General features: G+C 48.0%; 1 protein-coding gene across 1 annotated transcript in view; it reads right to left on the reverse strand.

Annotated features, from left to right (window-relative positions):
• Positions 1 to 25,940, reverse strand: part of LOC308050004 (uncharacterized protein) — a gene marked incomplete at both ends in the record, with an annotated part of 103,844 nt that overhangs the window by 38,016 nt on the left and 39,888 nt on the right. Inside the window, 23 exon segments of the mRNA XM_080359912.1 lie at positions 775 to 834; positions 1,134 to 1,169; positions 1,343 to 1,414; positions 2,178 to 2,303; positions 2,857 to 2,916; positions 3,488 to 3,523; positions 3,881 to 3,916; positions 4,544 to 4,588; positions 7,856 to 8,098; positions 14,124 to 14,240; positions 15,957 to 16,073; positions 16,974 to 17,081; positions 18,618 to 18,653; positions 18,814 to 18,852; positions 20,195 to 20,248; positions 20,527 to 20,568; positions 21,935 to 21,970; positions 22,095 to 22,130; positions 22,669 to 22,740; positions 22,986 to 23,030; positions 23,669 to 23,749; positions 24,853 to 24,888; positions 25,784 to 25,843. Of these exon segments, the coding sequence (XP_080216038.1) occupies positions 775 to 834; positions 1,134 to 1,169; positions 1,343 to 1,414; positions 2,178 to 2,303; positions 2,857 to 2,916; positions 3,488 to 3,523; positions 3,881 to 3,916; positions 4,544 to 4,588; positions 7,856 to 8,098; positions 14,124 to 14,240; positions 15,957 to 16,073; positions 16,974 to 17,081; positions 18,618 to 18,653; positions 18,814 to 18,852; positions 20,195 to 20,248; positions 20,527 to 20,568; positions 21,935 to 21,970; positions 22,095 to 22,130; positions 22,669 to 22,740; positions 22,986 to 23,030; positions 23,669 to 23,749; positions 24,853 to 24,888; positions 25,784 to 25,843 (1,593 nt within the window).

A 25,940-nucleotide genomic window follows, 5' to 3' on the forward strand; every position in this document is an offset into this window, starting at 1 on the left:
ACGCTCCCATCTAGCCCATGAGAGCACAGCCAACACAGTCAGCAGGGCAGGATTCACTTGGCCATGCAGCTGATCAGTGCATCTGCAATGCTTGAGGGTGTCTAATTAAACTAATTGCAACCTGAGGACAGAGTCTGGTCGGTGCCAGCTCCAAATCTGGCTGGTGAAAAATCAAGGAGGGGTCGGAAATCAGCCCTTTAGGCATCTGCTAAGATGAGTGAGTGGGAGGTGGTGGCGTAAATCTACCTCCAAACAAGGGTAGGCTGCAAGAAGCCAAGCCAGGAACTTTTATGGAGGGACCCAGTTTAAGAAGGACAAGGAGACTGGAGAAAGTCCAGCGAAGGGCTACAAAGGTGATTATGGGTCTGGAGCATCTTTCTTATGAGAAAAGACTGAGAGAGATGGGTCTGTTCAGCTGGAGAAGAGAAGCTGAGAGGGGATCTTATCAATGGTTATAAATATCTCCAGGGTGGGTGTCAGAGGATGGACCAGACTCTGTTCAGTGGTGCCCAACAACAGCATGAGGGGCAACGGGCACAGACTGAAGCACAGGAGGTTCCAACTGAACATGAGGAGAAACTTCTTTCCTTTGAGGTGCCAGAGCCTGGCCCAGGCTGCCCAGAGTGGTTGTGGAGTCTTCTCTGAGACATTCAAACCCACCTGGACACCTTCCTGTGTGATCTGCTCTGGTGACCCTGCGTTAGCAGGTGGGTTGGACTGGATGATCTCCAGAGGTCCCTTCAACCCCAACCAGTGTGTGATTCTGTTACCTACCTGAGGGCCAGGCAGTCCATGAGGACCTCTTGGGCCTGCTGCTCCAATGCCGATTTCTCCCTGCAGAACAGAGAACCCCAGAGGTCTCATTTGAAGCAAGGACACTACATCACACAATTGCTGATTAGTTTGGCCATGATTTAAAAGTCACAGAAAGAAAGAGTCAGAAGACTCAGTTCCATTGACTTCCTGCTGTTTTCTCTGAAGGATGTTCCAGCAGCCATGGGGCATGAGGGTGAAAGAGAGATGAAGTGGTTGGATGGGGTCAGGGCTAAGGAGCCAGGGGAGGGCAATGGACTGTCCCATTGCCACCCTGGGATCTCAGCTACTTGTGACCTGCCTCACAGGTTGATACTCACCTTGTTGCCTTTGGGTCCAGGTGTCCCAGGAATCCCCTGTAGAGCAAGGAAAACAAAATAGAAGGGAGGAATTTGCTTTGCATGTCCTTGATGTGCTCCTGTCCCAGTACTCCAAGAAGGTGAAAGCACACCCAGCTTAGGTACCATGGCCTCAGCCTCTCTTCCCAGCCATCCCTCTGCTGCTCTAAAGGGTGTTGTACAAAAGTTACCTCTTTTCCTGGGGATCCTGGTGGTCCCATGGGCCCAGCAAATCCATTCCGGCCTCTCTTCCCACGCTCCCCCTTGAAAACAAAACCCTTTAAGGAGTAGAACGCGTTGATGGAAGGGTTGTGCTTTCCCCCATCCAGGCAGAAAGCAGAAGGTGGTACCCCTAGGTGTTCCTTTCACTGGCAGAAAGCAGGAGGAAGAGTCATTGGGGTGCTCCTTGTGTGAGCTTCTTGTCATTGAGGAGAAGGGACTCCAGCTCCACCGAGACCCTCAGTTTAGACACATTATGGTCCCCCATAACACCTTCCACTAAGCCTCCATGTCCCTGCAATGAGACGTAACCCATTTCTCCCTTTGTTCCCAGAGGCTAATGACCCCGAACCCCCTTGCTGACATCCCCTGTGCTATTGCCACCCCTGTTCTTCCCAGTTGTCTCACCAAGTCACACCACTAAATTCAAAAGAAGAAAAACAGGCCCCCACCTGCTTGGAGCTCCATTGATTTTGATTTATTTATTTTAACTTGAAGGACATCCTGGAGCTCCACTGCTTTTTGTTTGTTTGTTTGTTTTGAACTTGAGGGACATTCCCTGTGCCAAACCTTTTGGCACCTTTTTTCCCCCCAGTTACACCAGTTGGTCTAATATATGCTGTTACCTCTCCTTTTGCAACCAGGCTTTGTTCCCGCTTCCCTTCACTGATAATGTATAGGCTCAGGGTTTGGAGACCTGGATGGGTGGGTGCTTGACCCACAGTGGACATCCAGTAGGACCATCGTTGTTTTCATCTTGAGATGCCTAACACAACACATACAGTCCCTTCAACACACACCACCTACCTTCTGGCCCGGCATCCCAGGCAGACCTGGAACCCCTCTGTCCCCCTGTGAGCCAGGGGTGCCGGCGTTGCCATGAATGCCCTGGATGCCCTGAGCTCCTGGAGGTCCTGGGGCTCCTGGCTCACCCTGTTGAGTGAATCACAAGGAATTTGGATCTTAGGTGAGATTAACTTCCCCCCCGCAAAGGTCTTGGGAGAAATCCTTGAATTCATACGACTAGTACACAGAATTGGGGCCACCTCTTCCACCCCAACTCCATAAGAGAAGTCCTAGGGCTGGAGAAAGTGTTATACTATGGCTTGCTATACTTGGGGAGCCCTTACCTGCAGAGCCTCAGAGCTATGTGGTGAATTCAAACTCTGTACATCTGTAATGTCCTGGGTGTTTGCAAAAGCACATCTCTGCTGAGACCACAATTCTCTGGATCTTTTTTCACAGACATATTTATTCCCTGGACCCCACCTGCTTTGAAATGGTTCTTTGGAAGATACAGAACACTCTCTCTGTCTCAGCCGCATGTGATGGTGTCCCTGCCTTACCAGGCTGGGACTGGTTTTGGTGCTTGATCTTTGCAGTCCCAGCCAGCTCTGTGCTCCACACCCAGTGGTGGAAAGATCAGCAAGGACTAAAAAGAGCAAAAAACAAATGAGATCCTATCTAAAAGAGAAGAAATGCTTACCTTAAATCCAGGCGGCCCAGCCTGACCAACAGGACCTCTGAATCCAATTCCTGGTTCTCCCTGTGAAAAGAAGGTGGTAATGAAAAAGCAAGAACATTCCTTCTACTGTGGGCCCATCAAAATCAGATCTTGCTTCATGCTGCTCCCTGGACCAGCATGAGCTGAAGTTCCTCAGAGCTGATCCTACATTGAGGGTTTCTCCAGAGTATAACACTGACCATCACATTTCCTCTAGATGCTGGGAAGTCTTATGACCTGGAGAGATAAAGCTTCTAAAGAGCTTTTACACAGTTTTAGAGAAGAGAGAGATGAGTTGCAGGAATATTATGGTGCTAGAGGACTCCAGGTGAGACTCATATCTTGTGGCACTACTCATTTTTAAGGTGGATGTCCTGTCTATGTGAGCCATCTGGGGTTCCTTCCTAGTGAACAGGGAGATGTTGGGTCATCAGAGAGCAAGTTGTCCTGGCCACACTGAGGCCATATCTCAGGAGGTTACATGGACACCTTCCTCTGAGATGGGGAGGTTAGATATGGCAAAAGGAGAGAAGTCACGGAGGGAGAGCAGGAGACAAGTTCTCACAGTGTAAGAAGAGACACTCCTGACTTCGGTACCAACAGTGCTCCTTACCTTTTGACCATTTTCACCTCTGTCACCTTTCGTGCCCTGTGAAATGAAGAAAGAGTTACCAAGTCTGTGGGAGAGCTCATGTGAAGTAAAACCTCAGGGCAACTCTGAGGAAAAGCAAAGGTTTCCAGTTCTGTTTATGGCCAACTGCAGCATGGAGCAACTGGCCCCTTTGACCTCCACCTCTCGTCCCCAGAGGAGGTGGGCAGTGGCTGCATGACCAGGGAAGAGCCAAATGCACTAACACAGAGCCACACTGCTCCCAGGAAGGAAACGGAGTACTGGGCTGACCCAGTAGATATTGACTTTCATATGGCAATCTCCAGTGATGGATTTGGGCCACTTATCTGGTAACACCGTCCTGCTCCAGCTGCTGACACCAGCTCCACAGCTCACCTTTTCTCCAGGTTCTCCCATCTCCCCAGGCTGGCCCTGGAAGACAGAAACCATCCACCTTCCAGCCACCTCCCCTCCCTCCCTTCTCATACCTGTGTCCCTAGGATGTTGCACCACCCAGGTGTTCAAACAGTAGCTCACGCAAGTACCCCTTCCTCATCAGTTCCTCTTCCCTTTTAACAACCATCCTGCCTTGTCTGCCTTTCTCCTGAATATCTGGGTCCCACCACCCACAGATCCGCAATCTGGTCCCTGTAAGTCTTTGCTGCCAACATTGTTAATGAAATGCTGTTTTGCATGGCACTTCTTCCACCTCTGTCCTCACACCAGGGCTTGTTTCTGCTTGTCTGTCACCTGGTTTAGCTCATGGATAAAACAGAAGATGAACATGAGGGAAACCTCCTGAATTTTAGCATTTACCCCTGGGTGCATGGCAGATGTGCGTTAGAGTTGCTGGAAGGGAGGGAACAGAAACACGCAGACAGGTTCAGGGATAGAGGTGGGACTGTGGGAATCCCAATTTACATAGGTACAGTCTTCTATAGACCCTGAATGTCCTCTCCATCAGCACGTCCCCAGCTTCCTCTCCCTTTCCAGACCTTTTTAGCACAGAGAGCCTTCTCCTGGTCTCAGAAGCTCAGACCAGAAAAACGCTATAGTTACCTTTTCTCCTTTGTCTCCACGGGCTCCTGGAGCTCCCATTTCTCCCTGGAAAACAACACCTTCCATCGCAAAGATGCATTGCTATGTTTTTCCCTCCCTCTTCAGACCAGGCAGGTGCTGCTCTTGTTCCTGCATCAGCTTTTGGCAGATATCTGTAGGGGAACCCCTCATTTTCACAACTTACATTCCCAGATCAGACTGGAGATGTCCCTCACCCTGTCCTACCTATCCTGTGCAGTGGAAATGCAGAGAGGGAAATTATAAATTGCAGAGTAAAAGCCAGATACAAGTGGTAAGATGAGGGTCTCCCTTCCTCAGGCTTCTGCAGATGTTAGAATACAACATGAGGAACATGTCTCCTATAACGAAAGGCTGAGAGAGTTGGGGGTGTTCAGCCTGGAGAAGAGAAGCTCCAAGGACACCTTATTGTGGCTTTTCCATACATAAAGGGGCTGATAAGAAAGATGGGGACAGACTTTTGAGCAGGGCCTGTTGTGATAGGACAAGTGGGTGATGGTTTTAAAATAAAGGAGGGGAGATTCAGGCCAGACATGAGGAAGAAATTTGTTACACTGCGGTGGTGAGACCCTGACCCAGGTTGGCCAGAGAGGTGGTGGATGAACCATCCCTGGAGACATCTCAGGCCAGGCTGGATGGGGCTCTGAGCAACCTGAGCTGCTGAAGATGTCCCTGCTCATGGCAGAGGGGGAAGTGAATGAGCTTTGAAGGTCCCTTCCACTCAAACTATTCTATTATATGATTCAATGAGTTTAAGTGACATGGGAGAAGTTCACAGAGGAGAGATTAAGGATCCTCAAAACACAAACCCCCCATCTGTATCAGCTGTGAAAGGTTCAAGCCTGAGATCTCTGCTCATCATCAATGGCCAAAACTGTTGATTACTTCTGTTGAACCCACTGGCCTGGCCAATTTTCACCCATTATTCCTCAGCCTCCAAATGTGACTGGCCTGAGAGATGGATCACCATCCTGGCTACCCCCAGCACCATTTGATACCTGCTTTAAAAAGTGAAACAAAAGCACTGACCTTTTGGCCACAGGAGGGTGGATCTGCTGGGCCAGTTTTCTCCTTCTATAAGAAAAAAAATACATATACAGAAAAGGGCTGGGATGCAGTGTGGTGGGAGAAAGGACCAGCTACATCCTCACAGCATGCAGCTGTGATGAAAGGAGTACAACATAAATGCTGTACCTTAATTCTCCTTGGGCGATGAGGGCCTGGGTATGCCTTGAATCAAAAAAGAAAAGAGGAAAATGGGAAAGAAGTTGGAGAAATGTTTCACCCCTAAGACATGGAAAAGACACCTCTGAACAGGGAGATGTTAGGCAGCCAGTGGAGAGGATGGAAGCATCTCGCGGGAAAGCTGTGTCACCAGGGATCAGGAGACCCTCATCAAAGTGCTTCTGGATATGGGGTGGCCTCCACTCTCTTTGTGATCTGGTCCAGATGTCCCAGATGGGACAGAATCCCAGAATGTCAGGGGTTGGAAGGGACCTGGAAAGCTCATCCAGTGCAATCCCCCCATGGAGCAGGAACACCCAGATGAGGTTACACAGGAAGGTGTCCAGGCGGGTTGGAATGTCTGCACAGAAGGAGACTCCACAACCCCTCTGGGCAGCCTGGGCCAGGCTCTGCCACCCTCACTGAGAAGAGTGTTTCTTCTCAAATTTAAGTGGAATCTTTTGTGTTCCAGTTTGCACCCATTGCCCCTTGTCCTATCACTGGTTGTCACCAAGAAGAGCCTGGCTCCATCCTCCTGACACTCACCCTTTACATGTCTGTAAACATGAATGAGGTCACCTCTCAGTGTCCTCTTGTCCAGCTCCAGAGCCTCAGCTCCCTCAGCCTTTCCTCACACGGGAGATGCTCCACTCCCTTCAGCATCTTTGTTGCCCTGCGCTGGACTCTCTCCAGCAGTTCCCTGTCCTGCTGGAACTGAGGGGCCACAACTGGACACAAGATTCCAGGTGTGGTCTCCCCAGGGCAGAGCAGAGGGGCAGGAGAACCTCTCTGACCTACTGGCCACCCCCCTTCTAATCCAGCCCAGGTACCATTGGCTTCCTGGCCACAAGGGCCCAGTGCTGGCTCATGGTCACCCTGCTGTCCCCAGGACCCCCAGGTCCCTTCCCCCTACACTGCTCTCCAACAGCTCGTTCCCCAACTTATACTGGAACAACTCTTTACAGAGGACCATGAGAAGATGTGTTTGCTCATGGTATGGATGAGCTCAGCTCAGTGTTGCTGTTCCGCCTGGGAACGCAGGGTAAGAGTCACTCACTACTTTCAAGGAAACTCATTCAAACTTATGGGAAAACTGTTGTTCAGAATTTTTCAGCCTTAACTCCTGGAAATAGTTATTTTATCCAAATTTTGTGAAAAGAAACTCTTTGCACTTTCAATTTCTGGGATATTGTGTAATTTGGGTACAGATGTTTTAGTGGGGCTGGTAGTGATAGGATAAGGAGTAGCAATTTTAAACTAAAAGAGGGGAGATTCAGACTAGATATAAGGAAGAAAATTTTCACGATGAGGGTGGTGAGAGCCTGGCCCAGGTTGGCCAGAGAGGTGGTGGATGAACCATCCCTGGAGACATCCCAGGCCAGGCTGGACGGGGCTCTGAGCAACCTGAGCTGCTGAAGATGTCCCTGCTCATGGCAGGGGGGAACTGGGGGAGCTTTGAAGGTCCCTTCCAACTCGAACCATTCTATGATTTTATGATAATTGGGCAGACGCATGTGCTTATAAACACACAAATACATATTTACATGTTCACATGCGCATGTCTTCTAAACTCTCAGGGCACAAACCACCCTTCAGTTATGCTGCTTTCCCCATGAACTAGGTTCTTATGTTCCCTCGTTGATTAAGTTTCATTTTCCCCACTTCTGTTTTCCGAGTATCACGTTTCCCTTGCCAGATACAGGGAGAACAATCTGCTCTGCCAAGAAAAACAGCTTCTTCTGCAGCTGTTTCTTGCTTTATTTATTCATATTTATTGCTGACCCTTCACCCCCCTCTACCTTCATCATGACTTCGCACAAGTGGGCAACTAGGGGTCCCCTTGTGTCCATATGTTTGAAGACACTTTCATAGAATCATAGAATAGTTTGGGTTGGAAGGGACCTTCAAAGCTCATCTAGTCCCACCCCTGCCATGAGCAGGGACATCTTCACCAGCTCAGGTTGCTCAGAGCCCCGTCCAGCCTGGCCTGGGATGTCTCCAGTGATGGTTCATCCACCACCTCTCTGGCCAACCTGGGCCAGTGTACCCTTGTACAGGGTTTTCACTCACCACAAATCCAGACAAAGATTTTCGAGCTCCTGGAGCACCAGGAGGATGAACCTGTGATGGATCCAATAAGGAATGGTCACCGCTTCCTCCTGGATCATGCTGGTGGCTCTGCTCTTGCCCACAGGCCAGCCCAAAGTTCCCACGTTGAAACGAGGTCTTTCCCACATGTGTCTCATGTTCAACAGTTCTCCTGGCTCTAATGTGCCTTGGGAGTGCAGAACCATCATCTAAATTCACATGTTCCTGCAGGAAGGGAAACAGCATCCTGCTAAGCACCTGCTATTATTTATACTGTAATATTAATATATATTATTTAGCACTGTTCAATTAATTCCTTGCTATTTCAAAGAAAGAAAAAACAGCTAAAATACTGCAACTTTGAATTTTAAATGGCTCCCCGTATTTAATGTACCCAGTATACCTGATTGCAACAACACAACTATTAATGTCTGTTAATGGCTACACTTCAACCTGCCACTTGGTGATATTTGCTGCACTCGTGATTTTGGGCAATATATATTTAATGCACACACAGTAAAACTTGTATAAATAGTTACTGCCCTGTATCACAAATTGTGTGTTCTTTTCCATATTAGCAACGGGAAATTATCTGCTTGCTGTTGTAAAGATTATAGCGTTTCTAGCTACTGGGTATCTCAGTGTACAGCAATTATTCCCCAAACCACACAGTGGATGCATTACGATGTAGCTTTGCTGAATATTTTGATATGGAAGCAAAAAAAGCTCTGAATTTATTTATAATGAAAGAAAGCTGGGTCCCTCCTTGCACCCAAACACCAACCCTGCCAGGAGCACACGAAGGAGGAGAAAAAATCAGATGGGGTGTAGTTATTTAGCACTATTCCCACATTTTTTGGTGTAGAAACAAACACCTGGATTAATTTCAAAATATTTCATCTAGAAGTATGTGTTGAGAATTTTAGAGGGTTAAAGTTAAGGGAAAGTAAATCCTAAATGTGAGACTACAAAGAAATGCCAATTAGTGCAGCCATGGATATTATGCTGTCAGGTTTGCAGGGATGATATTCCTGTTTTCCTGGATTTTAGCTAGAGAGATGATAGTTTCACCCAGTGGCTGATGAACCCAGGAAGTTTCTGACTCACCAAAATAAGTAAGGAAAAAAAAATCTTTTGGTCCAATTCAAATTTAAATTATTTACTGAAAGATGGTGAGGGTGACAGCGGGAGGAATAAGAGAGAGGTCAGTGATATGCTGGCACAGTTTTCTCATGGGAGTGGTGGAGTGCCCATCTTGAGTGGTGTTCGTAGGACAAGCTGGAGAAACAGTGTCTTAGAATGGTTTGGGTTGGAAGAGACTCTCAAGATCATTGAGTTGAACCTTTAACCCAACACTGGCACTAAACCATGTCCCTGAGAACCTCATGTCCATCTGTCCAACCCTCCAGGGCTGGTGACTCCAGCACTGCCCTGGGCAGCCTGTTCCAATGCCCCACAGCCCTTTGGGGAAGAAATTGTTCCCACATCCAACCTCAACCTCCCCTGGCGCAACTTGAGGCCGTTTCCTCTGCTCCTGGCGCTTGTTCCTGGGGAGCAGAGCCCGACCCCCCCTGGCTCCAAGCTCCTTTCAGGCAGTTCAGAGATCAGAAGGTCTCCCCTCAGCTCCTGTTCTCCAGCTGAACCCCCCAGGTCCCTCAGCCGCTCCATCACACTTGTGCTCCAGCCCCTCACCAGCTCCGTTCCCTTCTCTCCACTCGCTCCAGCACCTCAAGGCCTTTCTTGGCGTGAGGGGCCCAGAACTGCCCCAGAATTGGCGGTTTGTCCTCCCCAGGTCCCAGCACAGGGACGGTCACTGCCCTGGCCCTGCTGGCCACACCAGTGCTGGTCCCAGCCAGGATGCTGGTGGCCTCTTGGCCACCTGGGCACACGCTGGCTCATGTTCAGCCGCTGTCACCAACACCTCCAGGTCCTTTTCCGTCGGGCACTTTCCAGCTGCTCTTCCCCAACGCCGCAGCTCTTCAGCACAAGCCCGTATTCAATTCACAAACATGCAAACGGCGTCACAAGGCAGCGGCGAGGAGAGCCCATGGGTTGCCAAGACCTCGCTGAGGTTTTGAAGGCGACCCGTATGCATGCGATCTCATAAAGCTGCCATTTACTGAGGTGGTGGGAAATTGCGGAGGGTAATAACTCTCCTTCATCCTGCAATTCCTTCGCAATTTTAGCACTTTCCTACTCTGAGATGCCAGCAATAAGGCACCTCAAAGAAAAGTAGACAGGTTGTGGCTTTCTAAAGGAATGATTTACTGATGGCAGTGTAAAAAAAAATAAAGGAAAAGAGAGAAGGAAGAAAAGGAGGAAAGAAACAGATAAAATTAGGACAGGAAGAGAAAAATGGAAATAAAAGGGGGAGTATTAGAAAAGTATTCCTGCAAAGAAAGAGTAACAGAAAAGACATAAATAGAAAAGGCCAACAATATATCAGGCAGGGGGATTGGACTAGATGATTTTTTGAGGTCCCTTCCAGTCCCTAACATTCTGTGATTCTGTGATATCAGGTGGGAAAATTAAGTGACTGTGGGTTTATCCACATGGAGAAAATCAGAGGCGTCTATCTGAATTAACTGTGAAAATGAGTAAGCTTAACTGCAGGAGATTTGGGAGACAGAGGAGGCAGGAATAACCAGTGTAGTCCTGTAATGCCAAAGAAGTGTCTCATCCACCGAAAGAATAACTGGCCACTGCTCCTTGCACAGGCACGTGGACCTGAGCTCATCCTGCCTCTTTATATCAGTTAATTTACTTCTCCCATTAACTCCTGCCAGCAGAAATTGCACCTCCGAGATGAAGCTCCTGGGCTATTATGGACTGCTTCTCTCTAGGGCCTCATGAACCTTTTCATAGGTAAAATTCCTGATTATAGCTGCTGCTGATGGGAAAACAACCGGCTCTATTTTGCTGTCTTTGCATCGCCCTCCGCTGAGCTCAGTTTGGCTGCCGGAGCCACCGGGGATGAGAGGATGGAGGAGCTGCAGGGAGAGAGGGGCTGCTCCTGTCTCCTCACCTTTGGACCACACTTTACCCTCCTCTTGAGGATAAAGGGGATTTTACATCAAAAGCAACTGAGGAAAGTGCCCTGGGGTGCAGATCCCATTGTGCTGGGGGGTTTGAAGTGCCCTAAAAAACTTGTGGCAGCTGTTCCACTTTTACAAATGCCGTTACCAAAATGGGGATCACGGGACATGAAGGCGGGAAGGATGATGCTATCAAACCTCCTTTCAAACAGCTCTTAATTTGATGGGGAACCCTCTAGGCTGGGATTCATAAAAAGCATCTGGCAATACCGAGTTGCAGGACTACACCAATAATTATTGCTGGACACCTCATTGCAGCGTTGCTGTTGAACGGCACTGATATTGCATGCGCTAATCCATAGGGCTCTTGCACACCAGCCCCAATGATGATCTTAAAGGTCTTTTCCAAGCAAAATGATTCTGTGATTCCATATAATTTCAATAAACCCAAAGCACAAACTTTCCCACAGCCCCCTGTGCGCTGTTTCTGATCTAATAACTCAGGCAGGGACAGGTAGGGAATCGTTGCCTTATCCCATCTCCCTACAACCTGCTCCTGGGGTTAATCAGCTTGAGCTCTTATTTCTCATTTGAATTATAAGTCTTCAGTCTCCTCCCTTTGGCTCTCCTTTCTTCCACCACAAGGTTAAAGAGCCCTTTAACATTTGGTATCTCCTCCCTATGAAAAGCTCTTTGATGCAGAAATCAAGTCATCTCAGGTACCCTGAGTTTGGCTAAAAAATGTCCAGTCTTGGGTCTCTTGTGATAAACAAGCCTGCAAGCCACCTACAAATCAGTTTTGTGGCTCTAATCTACATTTTCCATTGGACTTGGGGGCAAAAAATGGCATCCCCAAAAGAACACAGATGTCTGGTTTTGGTTCTTGAGATGCAGGGATTAAATCAATTCTTCACGCCTCTGATTACTCAGGACATGCTCCTTTTTGCCCAAAAATCACATTTGACATGGCCACATGATTCAGTTTCCTTCCCATGGTGTCTGGGCATAGGGATGCACTGAGCCCCTAGACACTGAACAAATAGGGGTCATTTCCACTTCATTGAGGAAGAAGATGCTGTGTGTGTGATGTGTCTGATGTATTAAACGACTCCACACGGAGGCACGTGAGGAGTTTGCTCACAAAGAGTATCCAGCACGGCTGAAGTCCACAGTTTCAATTGGAGCCATAGACTTGGGACCCCCATAATTTCTTAGTCTCTGGGTGCAAGTAACAGAATCATAGAACAGTTTGGGTTGGAAGGGACCTTCAAAACTCGTCCAGTGCCACCCCTGCCATGAGCAGGGACATCTTCACCAGCTCAGGTTGCTCAGAGCCCCATCCAGCCTGGCTTGGGATGTCTCCAGGGATGGTACTGAGCTCTACGTGCTTTTGAGAGGAGGACACCATAAAGCTCCCACGGTCCTGCAGCCCAATCCCAGAAAAAATGAGGGGCTTGAGGCCCCATCCTCTATGCTTTCAGGTCTCTTTCCAGCTTAACCATTCTCAGCCAAGGGAAACGCTGCATCCAAGAGGAGAAGTAAAGCTGATGGATGCTCATGGCACAGGCGACCATCTCCAGAGCTGCAGTTTACACATTTACACAGGTGTGTATTGTGTGTGTGTGTGTTTTTGTGCTGTGAGCCCTCTCGTGGCTGCTGCATTCATGGTCATTCCAGCTTCATGATTCAGTGTGGTGTTAATTTGCAGAGCCAGCAGACAGACACAGTGCAGAGCAGAAGCAAATGTTCGGCAGACCACCTAAATCAGAGCGAGATTTCCTCCATCAGGAACTCCCCACTCTGATCTACCCCCTCATTGCTATTCCTAGAAATATCCTTGTTAATACCGTTCCTTGCAGTAACCAAGCCTGTAGCTGCAATCAATCATCTGACGGACTTTTCAGTTCACTTTTTAAGGCTGGTGGTATCTTGTCTCTGAGCATTTTCAAGAAGAGCATTCTCTCCATCATATTGGAGCACTTCGGTATGCAAAGATATTAAACCAGCACTGGATTAATGCGTTTTCCCTCTCTCCATCACTGGGGCTTGTGTCATGCAATGCATAGTGTTGGGGTAGGGTCTCCCAGCTGGGCTGGACTGTGCACTTATGGTGATGTTCAACCTCTGGGGTTCTGGGTTTGGTACAAGGCGGTGGAGCATGGTTTGGGCTCTTAGAAGAAGACGCATGCCCAAGAGGCCAGGAAAAGAAAAAAGAGTGAAATGAGATGTTAAGGCTCCGACAACCACACTGCAGCAACACCACAACTTATTGCCCAGCACTGAGCTGTGATTGCTGCTGCTACCAGCCTGGATGCACCTTCCAACTTTGTTGAAAATGATATAACGTGTCTTAGAGGTGTGTACACATGTACTTGTAACGCAGCTCTAGCTCCTGGCTATGGAAGAGACCTCTCTGCTTGCTGCTGTCCCTCAGCTGAAGTGTAGAAACAAACCACTTCAGCTTTTTAAGAGGCAAGAGTCTTACAGACCTGGAAGGAAGAGGTAAGGCAAGCTACCCTGCATCACGTTTCCTCTGAGACAGTCACCTTGGCTCACCTGACTCACAGAAGTTTGTTACATTACAATTTGCTCATCTGTGAGTCCTTAAAAAGGATAAAGCCCCCAAATTCCTGCTCAGACCCTAAAATCCTCCTCTTTTAGGGAATCAGACTCTGCACTCCAGAGCTGGGCTCAGGATGGTGCATACCAGGGTCTAAAAGACTAATGCTGTTCAGGGAAACCTGAGGGTCTGTGGACTATTCTGAGACATTGGTGAAAAGCAAGAAGGAAAAGGAAATATCATGTTGGGGGCATATATTCGATTCACTGTCTGGGGTCTGATTTTAAGAAGTATTGGGAATCATCAACTATTCAATCAACCAGGCCCAAAAGAATAGGATAGATGCTGAGGCCAGCTGGATTCAAATTAGAAGGAGATTGTCCTTTTTTTTTCTCCAATGAAGTGGTAAATTAACCAACAAAACATTTGCCAAGGCCATTGGGGGGTTCCCACTTCCCTGCTCATATGCAGAGGACAAGGTTGGCCATCAGCCTCCTGCCCAGGTCTCATATCAGAACAGTGGTGTCCTCTGAGGTTGTAGAGGAGCCGTCCCAGGACTCAGAGCACTGGGTGAGAGATTTGCCTCCCAGTCCCTCCCAGTTTGTCACTTATCTCCACACTGGTCTACTGCCCAGCGCTGCTGGGGAAGACATACGTGGCTGGTGTCCTGCTGTGGTTGTCCTTCCACCTTCTCCTCCAAGGACTCAAGAAGCTCCATCGACTGGTTTCCTTGCAGGTCATCTTCTGGGGGTGGTGGGGACACAGCCAAGCTCTGCAGAGGGTGGTAGATGAGCGACCACACAATCTTACTAATTACCAGAATGGAAGATCCTTTTCTGGGCTCTGACACAAATTCACTTCAGTAAAGAAGGGGCAAAACTCACAGAATTGCAAGGATTTGTCCAATCAAGCTTTGAGAAATGTAACTGCTTTGCATCTATTAAATCAGCACAAATTGAAAAGTAACTAAAAGTAACTTTTAAAGGGCATTTACATACACTGCTGAGATAAGTGTTTGTCCCTCTTGAGTCTCTCTCCTTCCATCTTTCCTCCGATGTTTTCTCCAAGTACTCAGGAGGGTTTTCTGGGGGTTGGTACTCAGGTTCAGAACCACCAGCAGATGAACCCTGTGGAGACCAAAGAAAGTTACTACTTTTCATAAGTCGAGACATCACCCACAATATCCTACTTCATCAACACTGCCATTTATTCAATAGCATGCTCAGAGACAGGAGGACAAGGCTGGAGACCCAAGGTGCCGAGACCTCTCTTGTACCTTACTTGTGAAGTGCCGACAAGGATGGGTTGGGGCAGACTGCAAAGATCCCTGGTGGGTCAGAGGGGGCTGCTTTGACCCCTCCACTCCCAGCTCTCTGGTTGAAGACCAGCTGAGACAGACTGGTCTAGATGAGCAGAGAGGTCCTCAGCTCTTTCTGCCAGGTTGGGTTGAGCTCCCAAAGCCCAACAGAGGCAGTTTTGGTGTTTCCATACCCCAAATCCCAGCATTGCTGGCACATATCCAGTTCATGTCTCTTGGTGCAAACACATCTACTGTTGAGCACTTCCTCTCCTCTCAAAGCCCTAAAATGCTATCTATCATCCAGGTTGCAATGATCCAGAAAAGCAATGTCTCACCTGAGATCACAGCAAGAGCCTGGAGTTGATGAACCTGTCTCACCTTGTCTAAGTACCTGAGGAACTGGGTCACTGTTGAACCAACCACAGAGGAAGATAAAATTATCAAGAGCTGGCTCCAAACATCCCCACTGCTCTTGTGCTCCAGTTAGAGACAACAGTTCCAAACAGTGACCAGTTTATGGAGAATGAGTCGCTTCTTGGTTATCAGAACAGTCTAGTACAGGCAAATTAAGATCTGTGACTCCTCCAGCAGCTATGAGAGGAGACCTGGATACATCCCTTTGATGGTATTCCTGGAGGTGTGTTGTATCACATTGGAACTTGGGTCCAGCATGGAAATTAAGCCTTAACATTGCTAACAAATTCCTAATTCCTGTAACACAAGCTGTTACTTGCAATTGCAAAGGATGCAAGTGACTAGATAGTCTCTAGCAATTTGTCTGGTTCCTCAAGCAAACAAGGACTGTGGAGTCATGGCAGGGACTCCTCTCTTGGGCAATCTCAACCCAACCTGACAACAGGATTGGATCTGTCTCTGCTGGAGCAGGAGTGATCCATCTATTTTACAGCCTCCAAGTAAGAAGCTGCAGGGCAAGTTCAACAGATCACCAGCATGAGGATGGTTTGAAGTCAGCCCAACCTGTGCTGGTTTTTGCTCAGAAGGCAAGAAAGACGGAGAGGAAGGGAGGAGGATCAGGAGGATCTCTCATCACTGGAGAATGGACTGGGAGCTCACAGACAGCCGCTACACGTTGGGTGAGCAATCTCTTAATATTGCTACAGCAAACCAGATGGACTGGAGCACAGATCTACATAGCAACACTCCATCCATTTTGCTGGTTATTTTCACCTCAGGGAGTCCTCCAGACATTGGCACAAACTGAGCCTCCATCTCCAGGCCACGTGCTGCTTCTGTCATCTCAGTGTTGGCCAGGGCATCACGAGAAGTATCAAACACCAGTGAATCCTGCAACATCAGACAACAGTGAGTTGATGTGGCCGAGACAAACCTGAGCTCCCAGGAACCACACATACAAAGAGCTGGATCGTGATGGGTTATTTCTGCCCATGGCCCCATCTCTCCAGCATGCTCTGTCTCACCTGTTGACCTTCCCAAACCAGAATGGAATGTCAACAATTCCCTGCTGGTCACCTCCAAGCCTTCCTTCCAAGCTAATTCTGCTTCCCAGAGACCCCTCTTTGCTTCTGAGGCTGCCCTTATGATCGCTTAGAATCATAGAATCATTTTGGTTGTAAAAGACCCTCAAGATCATCAAGTCCAACTGCTACCCCACCCCTGACACTAATCTGCGTCCCTGAGAACTTCATCTCTGTGTCTGTTCAACCCCTCCAGAGATGGTGACTCCACCATTGCCCTGGGCAACCTGTTCCAATGCCCAATGACCCTTCCAATAAAGAAATCCTTCCTAATGTGCAAGCTAAACCATCTCATGCTTCTCATTTCAATAATTTCTTTTTTAAATTTTCTCAATCTACACTTTTCATGCTTGCAGCTGCTTTGCTTCCCTTGTACACCCACCACCCCAGCAACCCCCAGCCCTCAAAGAGCGCAAAGAGGCTGATGGCTTTGGAGAACGACTTCTAGCTACCCCATCAACAACATGGGTTGACTGATTCCTATTTCTACTGAAAAAGACAGTATTTTGCAATCCCATCAGCCATTATCTTCTTCTAGCTTAATTGTTTCTTACAGTGGCTGCAAGTCACCGCAACCTGCTTGACGACAGAGGTGACCCTGAAGCCTTCAATGACTCATTTCTGTCTCTCATTTCCTTCCAGGTCTGTCTGCCCTCTGAGGATGATGGATGACAATACACAGGCCGTGCTCAGTGGCATGTAGAGGTACCTGCTTTCTCCTGGAGGTCTTGCTTGTCCTGGAGCCACCCAGCTGCCAAAGCAGCCTGTCCAGCCCGTCCCGCAGTAGCGCATTGGAGAGGTCCCTCAGCAGTGCCAGCTGCAACCAGTGGAGACCATTAGGGAAGAAGTCCAGTGCCACCCTCCTGTTCCTGGCACACAACAGTGCAAGTGCAGCCACCCCTGAACAATGGTTGGTGCATTTCCAGTGGGGCTCACAGGGAACCTGGTGAAGTGATGGGTCCCAGCAGCCAAGGACCAATATTAATATAGGGGTCTATGGTTTGGGCATCTAGGAGCTGATTGGTGGTGCTTACGTGGTGAATCTCCCCATCCTGAGTAAAACCCCCACATTTGACCAGATCAGTCAGTCCCTCACCTCCCTTGGTTACATCTCCAGAGCTTAGAATAGTTTGGGCTTAAAGGGACCTTCAAAGGCCATCCAGTTCCCGCCCTGCCATGAGCAGGGACATCTTCACCAGCTCAGGTTGCTCAGAGCCCCGTCCAGCCTGGCCTGGGATGTCTCCAGGGATGGTTCATCCACCACCTCTCTGCCCAACCTGGGCCAGGCTCTCACCACCCTCTCTGTAAAAATTCTTTACCCATGTCCAGCCTGAATCTCCCTCCTTTAGTTTAAAACCATCACACCTTGTCCTATTGCAACAGGTCCTGCTCAAAAGTCTGTCCCCATCTTTCTTATCAGCCCCTTTTAAGTCTGGAAATGTTGCAATAAGGTCTCCCCAGAGCTTCTCTTCTTCAGCTGAACACCCCAACTCTCTCAGCGTGTCCTCCCAGCAGAGCTGTTCCAGCCTCGGGTCATTCCTGTGGCTCCTCTGGCCCCTCTCCAGCAGGTCCATGTGTGTCCTGTGCTGAGGACCCAAAGCTGGACCAGCACTGCAGGATCCCCTCCCTCCACCTGCTGCCCACGCTGCTGGGGATGCAGCCCAGGATACAATTGTCTTCTGGGCTGCAAGTGCACGTTCCCAACTTGTGTCCAATCTTTCATCTACCAGCTTACAGAACAGAGCTGAAGGTAACGAGCACAACTACACCTGCCTGCCTGGCAGATACTACAAGCTGAGCCTCATCACTCTTCCTAAGCTTGATGGCCACCTTGAGAGTCCAGAGGGAGGCCATCAGTCTATCAGTGCTGTATTGTGCAGTGACTATTCACTATTATTTGTGTTACGAGCTGAGGATCAGCCCAAACTGGACTTTGTGCTGAACAGGACACACAGCATGGTCAGAGCACCCAGGATTCTGTGTGGGTCTCTTCTTGCTGACTGCGCAGACCCAGTGCTGACGTACAAGCCAACCCAGGTGGTAGCACCAAGCTCTGAATGAGTATTTGCCAAGTCTCAATGTCACACAGGTCTCAAAACCACCCCCACTATAATATAGCAGCAGAAAAGCTGTCAAATAAGCTATTGAATATACATGGTAAGTTGTAAAAGGAAATCTAATAACCCTGCCTTCTACTGAGTGCCAGTTCTGGACCTGAGGGAGCACACATAGGCTCCAGAAGGCCAGAAGAAATAGATGAAAAAGCTTAATTACAAACACCTTGTCAGAAGGGATAGATGAAAAAGCTTAATTACAAACACCTTCTCAGAAGGAAAGTCAAAGCGTTACCCACCTTGATACCATTTGCTTCAAAAAGCCTCTCCAGATCCTGCAAGAGGAAAGAAGGGTCAGAACTTCTCCAGCCCAGGAAGCCGGTGGTGGTGACGAAGCCTGGGGGCACACATTGAGTCCCCTCTGCCATCCCAACCCCAGGCAGAGAGGGAAGTGTTTCCGACATAGATATGCTCTATAATTTTTATTTTATTTACCTTCATTTCCACTGCTTTGCCTGGTGGACCGGGTTCTCCCTTCAAATGAACAAGAACAACTCATTAATTAAGTCATTATCCTGATGAAGCAAGGAAGAGGAGCTCTGAGGAGGGGCAAGAGTCAGGTATCTGGCCCTTAAATCTGCTACCAGCCCACCAAGAGACCCCAGATAAATGCCCATCAGCTCAGATATTGGGGGTGAATCCCACCCTGCTCAACAGACTCCTTCCCTCTACCATCGGATACAGTTGCTGGCTTCATTTTATAGGACAGGCCTGGACCAGAGCCAGACATGACCATCATCAAAGTGATATTTGGACCAGAGCTTTGCACCATCCCCCTCTCCATTTCTTGGCAGTGTACATTGTATAAAGAAGAAAAGGTTTCTGAGGGCTCCTCAGTGCCACCAATGCTGTGGCGGCTGTGCAGAGGTAGCAGCAAGGAAGAGGATGGTCAAGGTGCCCCCATGAGTGGTGGTCCCTTCTGGAGGTGGCTGTGGTCCTGGTGGTCCTCCATACGGCCACACACAGTCCTGGTCAAATATGTCCAATGGGTTGGACTCCCAACAGCAAGTCCCATGGACAGGCTATCTGTCTCTTCTTGCCCAGCATGATGTGGCTCTCCAGGCCAGTGATCCTGGGTCACCATTGTGGATGAAATGATGGATGAGCCACAATGGCTTGGGAAGTCCAGTGGTAGGGCGAAAAACATGTGCTGAGGTGGGGGATGACCTGCCTCTCTGACAGGCTTCATTTCACTGAAATCTGGTTTCTGTATAGACAGATTCCGGTGGAATGAAGGGTGCCAGGAAGGCCCTGAGGCTGCTGTACCTCCATGCCAAGGTGTGCCAGGGCAAAGGAACCACTAGCTGAAGGGGGTACATGGGCACAGCCCATGCATGTCACCTGAATGAGTCCTTGCCTTTGCAAAGACCTGGATCTTGTACCAAACAGGAGATCCACCTGTACCCACTGATGCTGCTTTCTTCAGTGTTTTCCTCTCCATTAAGTCAAGGAGCTGGTCCCACCTCGAAAAATCTCTAGATGTGTGTGGGATCAGAAATCTTTTCTCCTTCCATCACTTTCTGATGTTCTTTTCATCGTGCAAAGGGAAAAGGGAGGACACATTCCTGAACCCTTTAGAAATTTATTCCATCTGGCTCCTGCACATCTTCCTCCTTAAATGTCATGCATCTGCTTAATTAAGTTCTAGGACTATAACATCACTGTGACCACAAGTTTACGAGCCCAGCTTAGAAACTGCTTTGAAAATCCAATCTTTTGGAGGGTCAGAAGAAATCTGAGATGGGTGATCTGCTCCTCTGGCCAGCCCAACACAATGACACCAACACAAAGATTCCTCTACATATTCGGGACATACCTTTGGGCCTGGAGGACCTCTTTCGCCTTTCAAACCATCCTTTCCACGATCCCCCTGTAAGCCAGCAGGAACATGTTAGTTCTTCATCCCTTCTAAAATTCCCAATGGAGTTGCTGGTTTCATCATGCATTGTATTATTTCTCACACACTGGCCCCAGACTAACAACATCTTTCCCACACTGACCAACCAGCCTTTTCTTGTAACTATCTCATGGATTCAACATAATTAAGTTATATTTGGAGCAGCTCTGCTCTTCACTTGAAACATGCTGCTTAAATAATCACATATTCAGCTTCAACACACATCTTCACCAGCAAGAAGGAGATCGTACCTTGTCACCTTTCAAGGTGATGGTGTTCTCCAGAGAAGACATCTGCAAAAAAATGGAAGAAACCTTGCTCAAAAAGTGAATTATGGTGTCTTTGATAGAAGCTCTCACCTCCACGTGTCTTTTATCCCTGTCAGCCCTTATCCATCAGCACAGAGTCAGCAACTTAAACCTAAACATGCCATAGAATCAGAGATATAAACCTCACAGAGAATCGTAGAGTCATCTTGGTTGGAAGAGACCCTCAAGATCATTGAGTCCAACCATTAGCTCAACACTGTCACTAAACCATGACCCTAAGAACCTCATCTATGCGACTTTTCAACTCCTCGAGGGATGGTGACTCTACCACTGCCCTGGGCAGCCTGTTCCAATGCCCAACAGCCCTTGCAGTGAAGAAATTGTTCCCAACATCCAACCTCAACCTCCCCTGGCACAACGTGAAGTCATTTCGTCTCATCCTATCTCTTGCTAGTTGTGAGAAGAGACCAGCACCCTCCATGTTCCAACCTCCTTTCACATAGTTGTAGAGAGTTTGGACACAAACTGACAGGGAGCTGAGATATATGGAGAGAAGCATCCATCACCAGAAGGCAATGACTCCTTGCTCCTGGCTTCTTTTGAGTTCCAAAGTTGGTAGAAACCACTGTTTTGTACAGGAATAATACTGCTGAAGGTGGTCAGTAGCATTTTGCCCACTTTGAAGGAGCCTCTTACTCAGATCCTGCCGATGCCCCATCCCTAGGGATGGAAGATAAATTCTATCACAGCTCTCACAAGAGGCTGTAGCTGCCAGTAGTCTTGTTTCACACTGGAGTGGCTTTACCTCCACTGAAGCCAATGGGGTGAAAAAATGCCTCCTTGCACATTAATGCACCAGAACACCTTCCTGATGACCTCAATGGCCTTTCAAAACCTATTTCAGCCTTATTTTTGATGAACCTGGGTTGAGTTGCTTGCTTTTCATCTGTCCCAACTTAATGTTAGGCCTCTTAGCCAAAGGAAAACTCCATACAAAGGCACAGAGGAGTCCTGAGCATCAGTCACCCCATCTAAGTACCTTTCCTAGAAGGCATCCATCTGTCTGTCTTGACTATAGAAAGAGCCCAGGTGCCTTGACTACACAACAGGTACTTGATTAAAAGTATCAGATGGGTTCATAGATAGCTTTTAGTCTTTTCTGTGCCACAATCTCTTTGCATCATCAGTAACAAGCCATCTGGGGTGGGATTCATGCATATATCTGCTGCACTGCTTTGCACCTTTGATAAGGTTAGGAGGGAAATGCACTGTTGCAAGCAATATGTTCTGGTGGTGTGTCCTCCATAGCACCATGGATTCATGAAAGATCTCAATATACCCCTTCCTCCCCCCAAAAATATGTAAAACAACAGAATTATGCATTACTCACAAGGCTTCCAGGAGTCCCAGGTAGCCCAGGCTCACCCTATGAAGATACAACACCACCACACCCCAACCCCCAGAAAATAATTAGTGGTGCAATTTAACATTTTAGTCCCCAAACAGCCTCTCTCTCATGCAAGGTTATAGAGGGGAATGTGCAAACCTACAGATTCGCCCTTGTTTCCCTTCTCTCCAGTGATTCCCTAGGAGGGGGAGAGAGAGGGAGGATGAGAACAAGCCATGGCAGGGGAGGGGGGGCTCAGCAGACTCCCCACTTCTTGCCAGCTCAGCATCTGATGGACTAACAAACCCATCTTCAAGCAGCTGAGCTAATGAAATCTGGATTTCAACATCTCTCCTGTGGAGGAGTTCTCTGTTATTTAATAATAAAGCTATTGGAGGGAGAACAGGCAGAACATAAGCGCATAATTTCCCTTCCTCATCAGACTGAGACAGTGATAAATGTTTTATTTCAAGCAGTGTGGAGCTGGGGAAGGTTCTGCACACTCAGAAATGCCCAGTGCACAGTTCTGCTATTTAACTTGTGCTCTAGCTAATAAAAAAGAAGCAAGAAACAGCTCTAATTGTCTGTTTTGAAGAGGAGACCCCCTACCCAGAAAAGAGAGAGGGAGCTTCCCATGCCTCATAGACTGCAAGACCGAAAATAATCTGTTTTTTCCTTTGGCATTGCATTCTCTCAAGTCCTCCCTCTCTCAACTGCTCCTTTAGGGATTGCCTTACATCTTTCCCAGGTTGTCCTGTGTCGCCTTTTATCCCCTGCTCTCCAGGTCGTCCTGGGAGTCCAGGTGGACCCTGTAAGAAAGGATTCAGAGAAGCAATCAGAAATTATTTTTGAGCACATAAACAAGAGAAATGCTACCCCTCTACTGTTTTTCATTCAGAAAATAAATATTTGCGCATGGACATTTCTCGTTGGGCTGGAGAAGGAAGTTCTCCCCTTGTGCACCAATCAGGGATGCCTGGGCAGCAGCAGAGCAGCCTCCCTTGATGCCCCATCACTCACCTGGGCAGAAAATTATAATAATAACAATTATTACCCTGATTCCTCTCTCTCCTGGTTCTCCAGGGACACCAGCTTCTCCCTAAAAGAGAGGAGAAGGAACTTCTAAAACCTTTTTTGTCCTTTCTTTTTCAGCCTTTAGCTTTGGAAGATAAAATCAAAGCTAAAATAACAGAAAGAAAAGCCAAGGGCAAGATGAAGAAGGTTCTTCATAGATTTGTCTAACCTAAGGACAAGTAAACTGGAAATAAAATGAGCAGGGTTCAGGTCTGGGCAACCTGGGCCAGTGTTTTACCACCCTCATTGTAAATATTTCTTCATCATATCTAGTCTGAATCTCCATTCCTTTAGTTAATATCATCACCCCTTGTCCTGTTGCAACAGGCTCTGCCAAAAAGCCTGTTCCCGTCTTTCTTATCAGCCTCTTTTAAGTACAGAAAGGCCGCAATAAGGTCTCCCTGGAGCTTCTCTTCTCCAGCTGAACACCCCAACTCTCTCAGCCTGTCCTCCCAGCAGAGCTGTTCCAGCCCTCAGATCATTTTTGTGATATATATCCCTTAATGAGCAAACCATCACGCCTAATTAAAGGTAATTTGTGCAGCCTGGTCTGTTGACCACTTGTTGTTGCAAGGGCATAACCTGGAGTTGTTATCTTGGTACAGAGTGGTGCACCGAGATGTCCAGCATGACCATCTGACTGGATCGTTAGCTTCTACTTACATCTTTACCTCTTAGTCCGGTCTCGCCTGGTTTCCCAGGGAATCCTGGTTCACCTTTCTCTCCCTTCAGACCTATCTCCCCCTAAAGAAAACAAGTCCGTTGTTACATTCCTCTTTTGCATTTCATAGTCCTCAAATTTTAGACACTGCGGGGCATATTCAGACAGTGTTACAGGCCCCATAGCCATGCAATTGCTTCCTGGCTGAAGCTTGGGCTCAGAGCATCTACCCTGCTCTAGGAAGGGCTGTGCTTATAGTATTAGCTCAGCAGGCAAGGCTGGAGAGCATTCGTCTCTACTGTAGTCCATCCATCTCTAATGTAGTCCAACCAGACTCCACCATCAGCCTTGTCAGACACTGCAGGACAGACTCTTCTGATGAAGCTTTGCAATTCAAATATGGTGGCCCATTAGTGGAGACCCAGGACATGGGTCCGGTCTTGAGAGAGGGGTGTGGACACAGCGTCAGTTTTCCCTCCATGTTTTAACGCCTGTTCCCATGTGAAATCAGTTGAGCTCTCATGCGTGGGCACTTACGCATCTGCTCTGGTTGGGGTTTGTACAACAGAGACCTTCCTCATCACTCAACCACCTTACCATGCCTTCTCCCAAACCAAAATACCTTTTGCTGCCTTCTCCACTTTGCAACTGCATTAACACGTCTTGTTAACACACTCTGCCTTGGATGCATCTCATTTATCTCTTTTGACAACCAATTTCTCCATGCCCATGAAGTTTACCCAGCCTAAATATTCCATTCACTGGGCTCTGTATTGTGCTGTAACAATTCCCAAATCCATATGCTCCTTCAGCCAAGCCTGAGGAGCGACACTGAGCAATGTACACAGCAAGACAGATTCACTGAACGAACACCACGTTTGAGGTGTTTTCCAGACCTCTCTTGACCAGTTTTGAACCTTTGCTACAAGCCAGGATTTACAGATATTTTTAAAGCCTCATTAAAGATGCAAAAGCATTTATTTATCCTATGCAGGGCTCTGTGTGTCATACAGAGACTCCAGTAAAGCAGAATTTGTTCAGACCTGTCAGCTTTTGAACACTCCCTATGTTTTGACACTAAGCCCCATGGCAAAGGTAGAACTCCACTGACTCAAGGTGCTTTGGGTAACACAGAAACCAGTTGTGAGACATTGCTTTATGCGTTGCAATCACTGCATAGACTCACCTTTTGACCTGGTTTGCCAGACAAACCTACATTTCCCTGCAGAAATAAAGACCATTAGTCGCATGGCAAGAATGATACGCATAGAATAATTTCAGGTGAGGGTCCTCTGTTGTAGCTAAAGGGTGTAAAACCCAGACTCAGTGCTGAAAAGCTGCTCTTAGATTGAAACAGTGTAGAAAAGTGCAGAGAAGGGCAAAACAGATTGTGTCCTAAGAGAAGAGCACACAGTGTCTAGATGCATCCAGCTTCCGCACTTCTGAAGCCACCAACAATTTGGTGACTAGCTTTGAACAGAAGGGTAGGAACCTTGAAGTTCACAGAGTCACAGAATGTTAGGGATTGGAAGTGACCTCAAAAGATCATCTAGTCCAATCCCGAGTTGTTGGGTTTTGCAAGCTTTTGCTGGTTTAAAATGAAAGGGACTTTTAATATCCCCAAGGGATGGAACACCAAGGCATCAACCCAACCCTTACTAGAAATCAGTGAACTCATGTGGGAACTACCAGAAGCTTGCACCTTCTGAGACATATAAGTCGGGAAGATGAAGGTCAAGCCCACATTCAGGTCACAAAGCTATTTGAAACGGGGCTTCTTTGGCTTTGCTGTTTGGAGAATTACCAGTTGAGCATTGACCATCTGTGTTTTCTCCAGACTCATGAGTGATCTTCTCTCTGCATTTTGGAGGAGCCCAACGCCTTTGCACGTGAGTGTGGAAGACAGTCCTAACTACCCCATCACTCAAGACCACCATGGGATCTTTAACCGCTGGGTGACAGCCCTGCTCCTTGCCACCACCCCAGGATTAATTTCCTAAGGGCTGAAGGCCAACAAACTCACATGCATAGAGGTGACAGAAAGATTTTGTCTCTGAACCTCCTGATTTGTCTCCTTAGCCCTCCCCTTTCCACACCCAGCAGATTGCCCCACTCACCCTATCGCCTGGGTCTCCCTTTAGCCCAGGTTGACCAGGAATGCCGAAACCTGGACTTCCCTGCAAAAATCAATGATGATGCGTGTCTCAGTGTGACACCTGTGGAGATTTTCCTCTCTGCAACTCTACAGAGACACAGCTAGGGCTAAACCTGGTG

The sequence above is a fragment of the Nesoenas mayeri genome (genome assembly GCF_963082525.1).
Source record: "Nesoenas mayeri genome assembly, chromosome: 1".
Taxonomy (NCBI): domain Eukaryota; kingdom Metazoa; phylum Chordata; class Aves; order Columbiformes; family Columbidae; genus Nesoenas; species Nesoenas mayeri.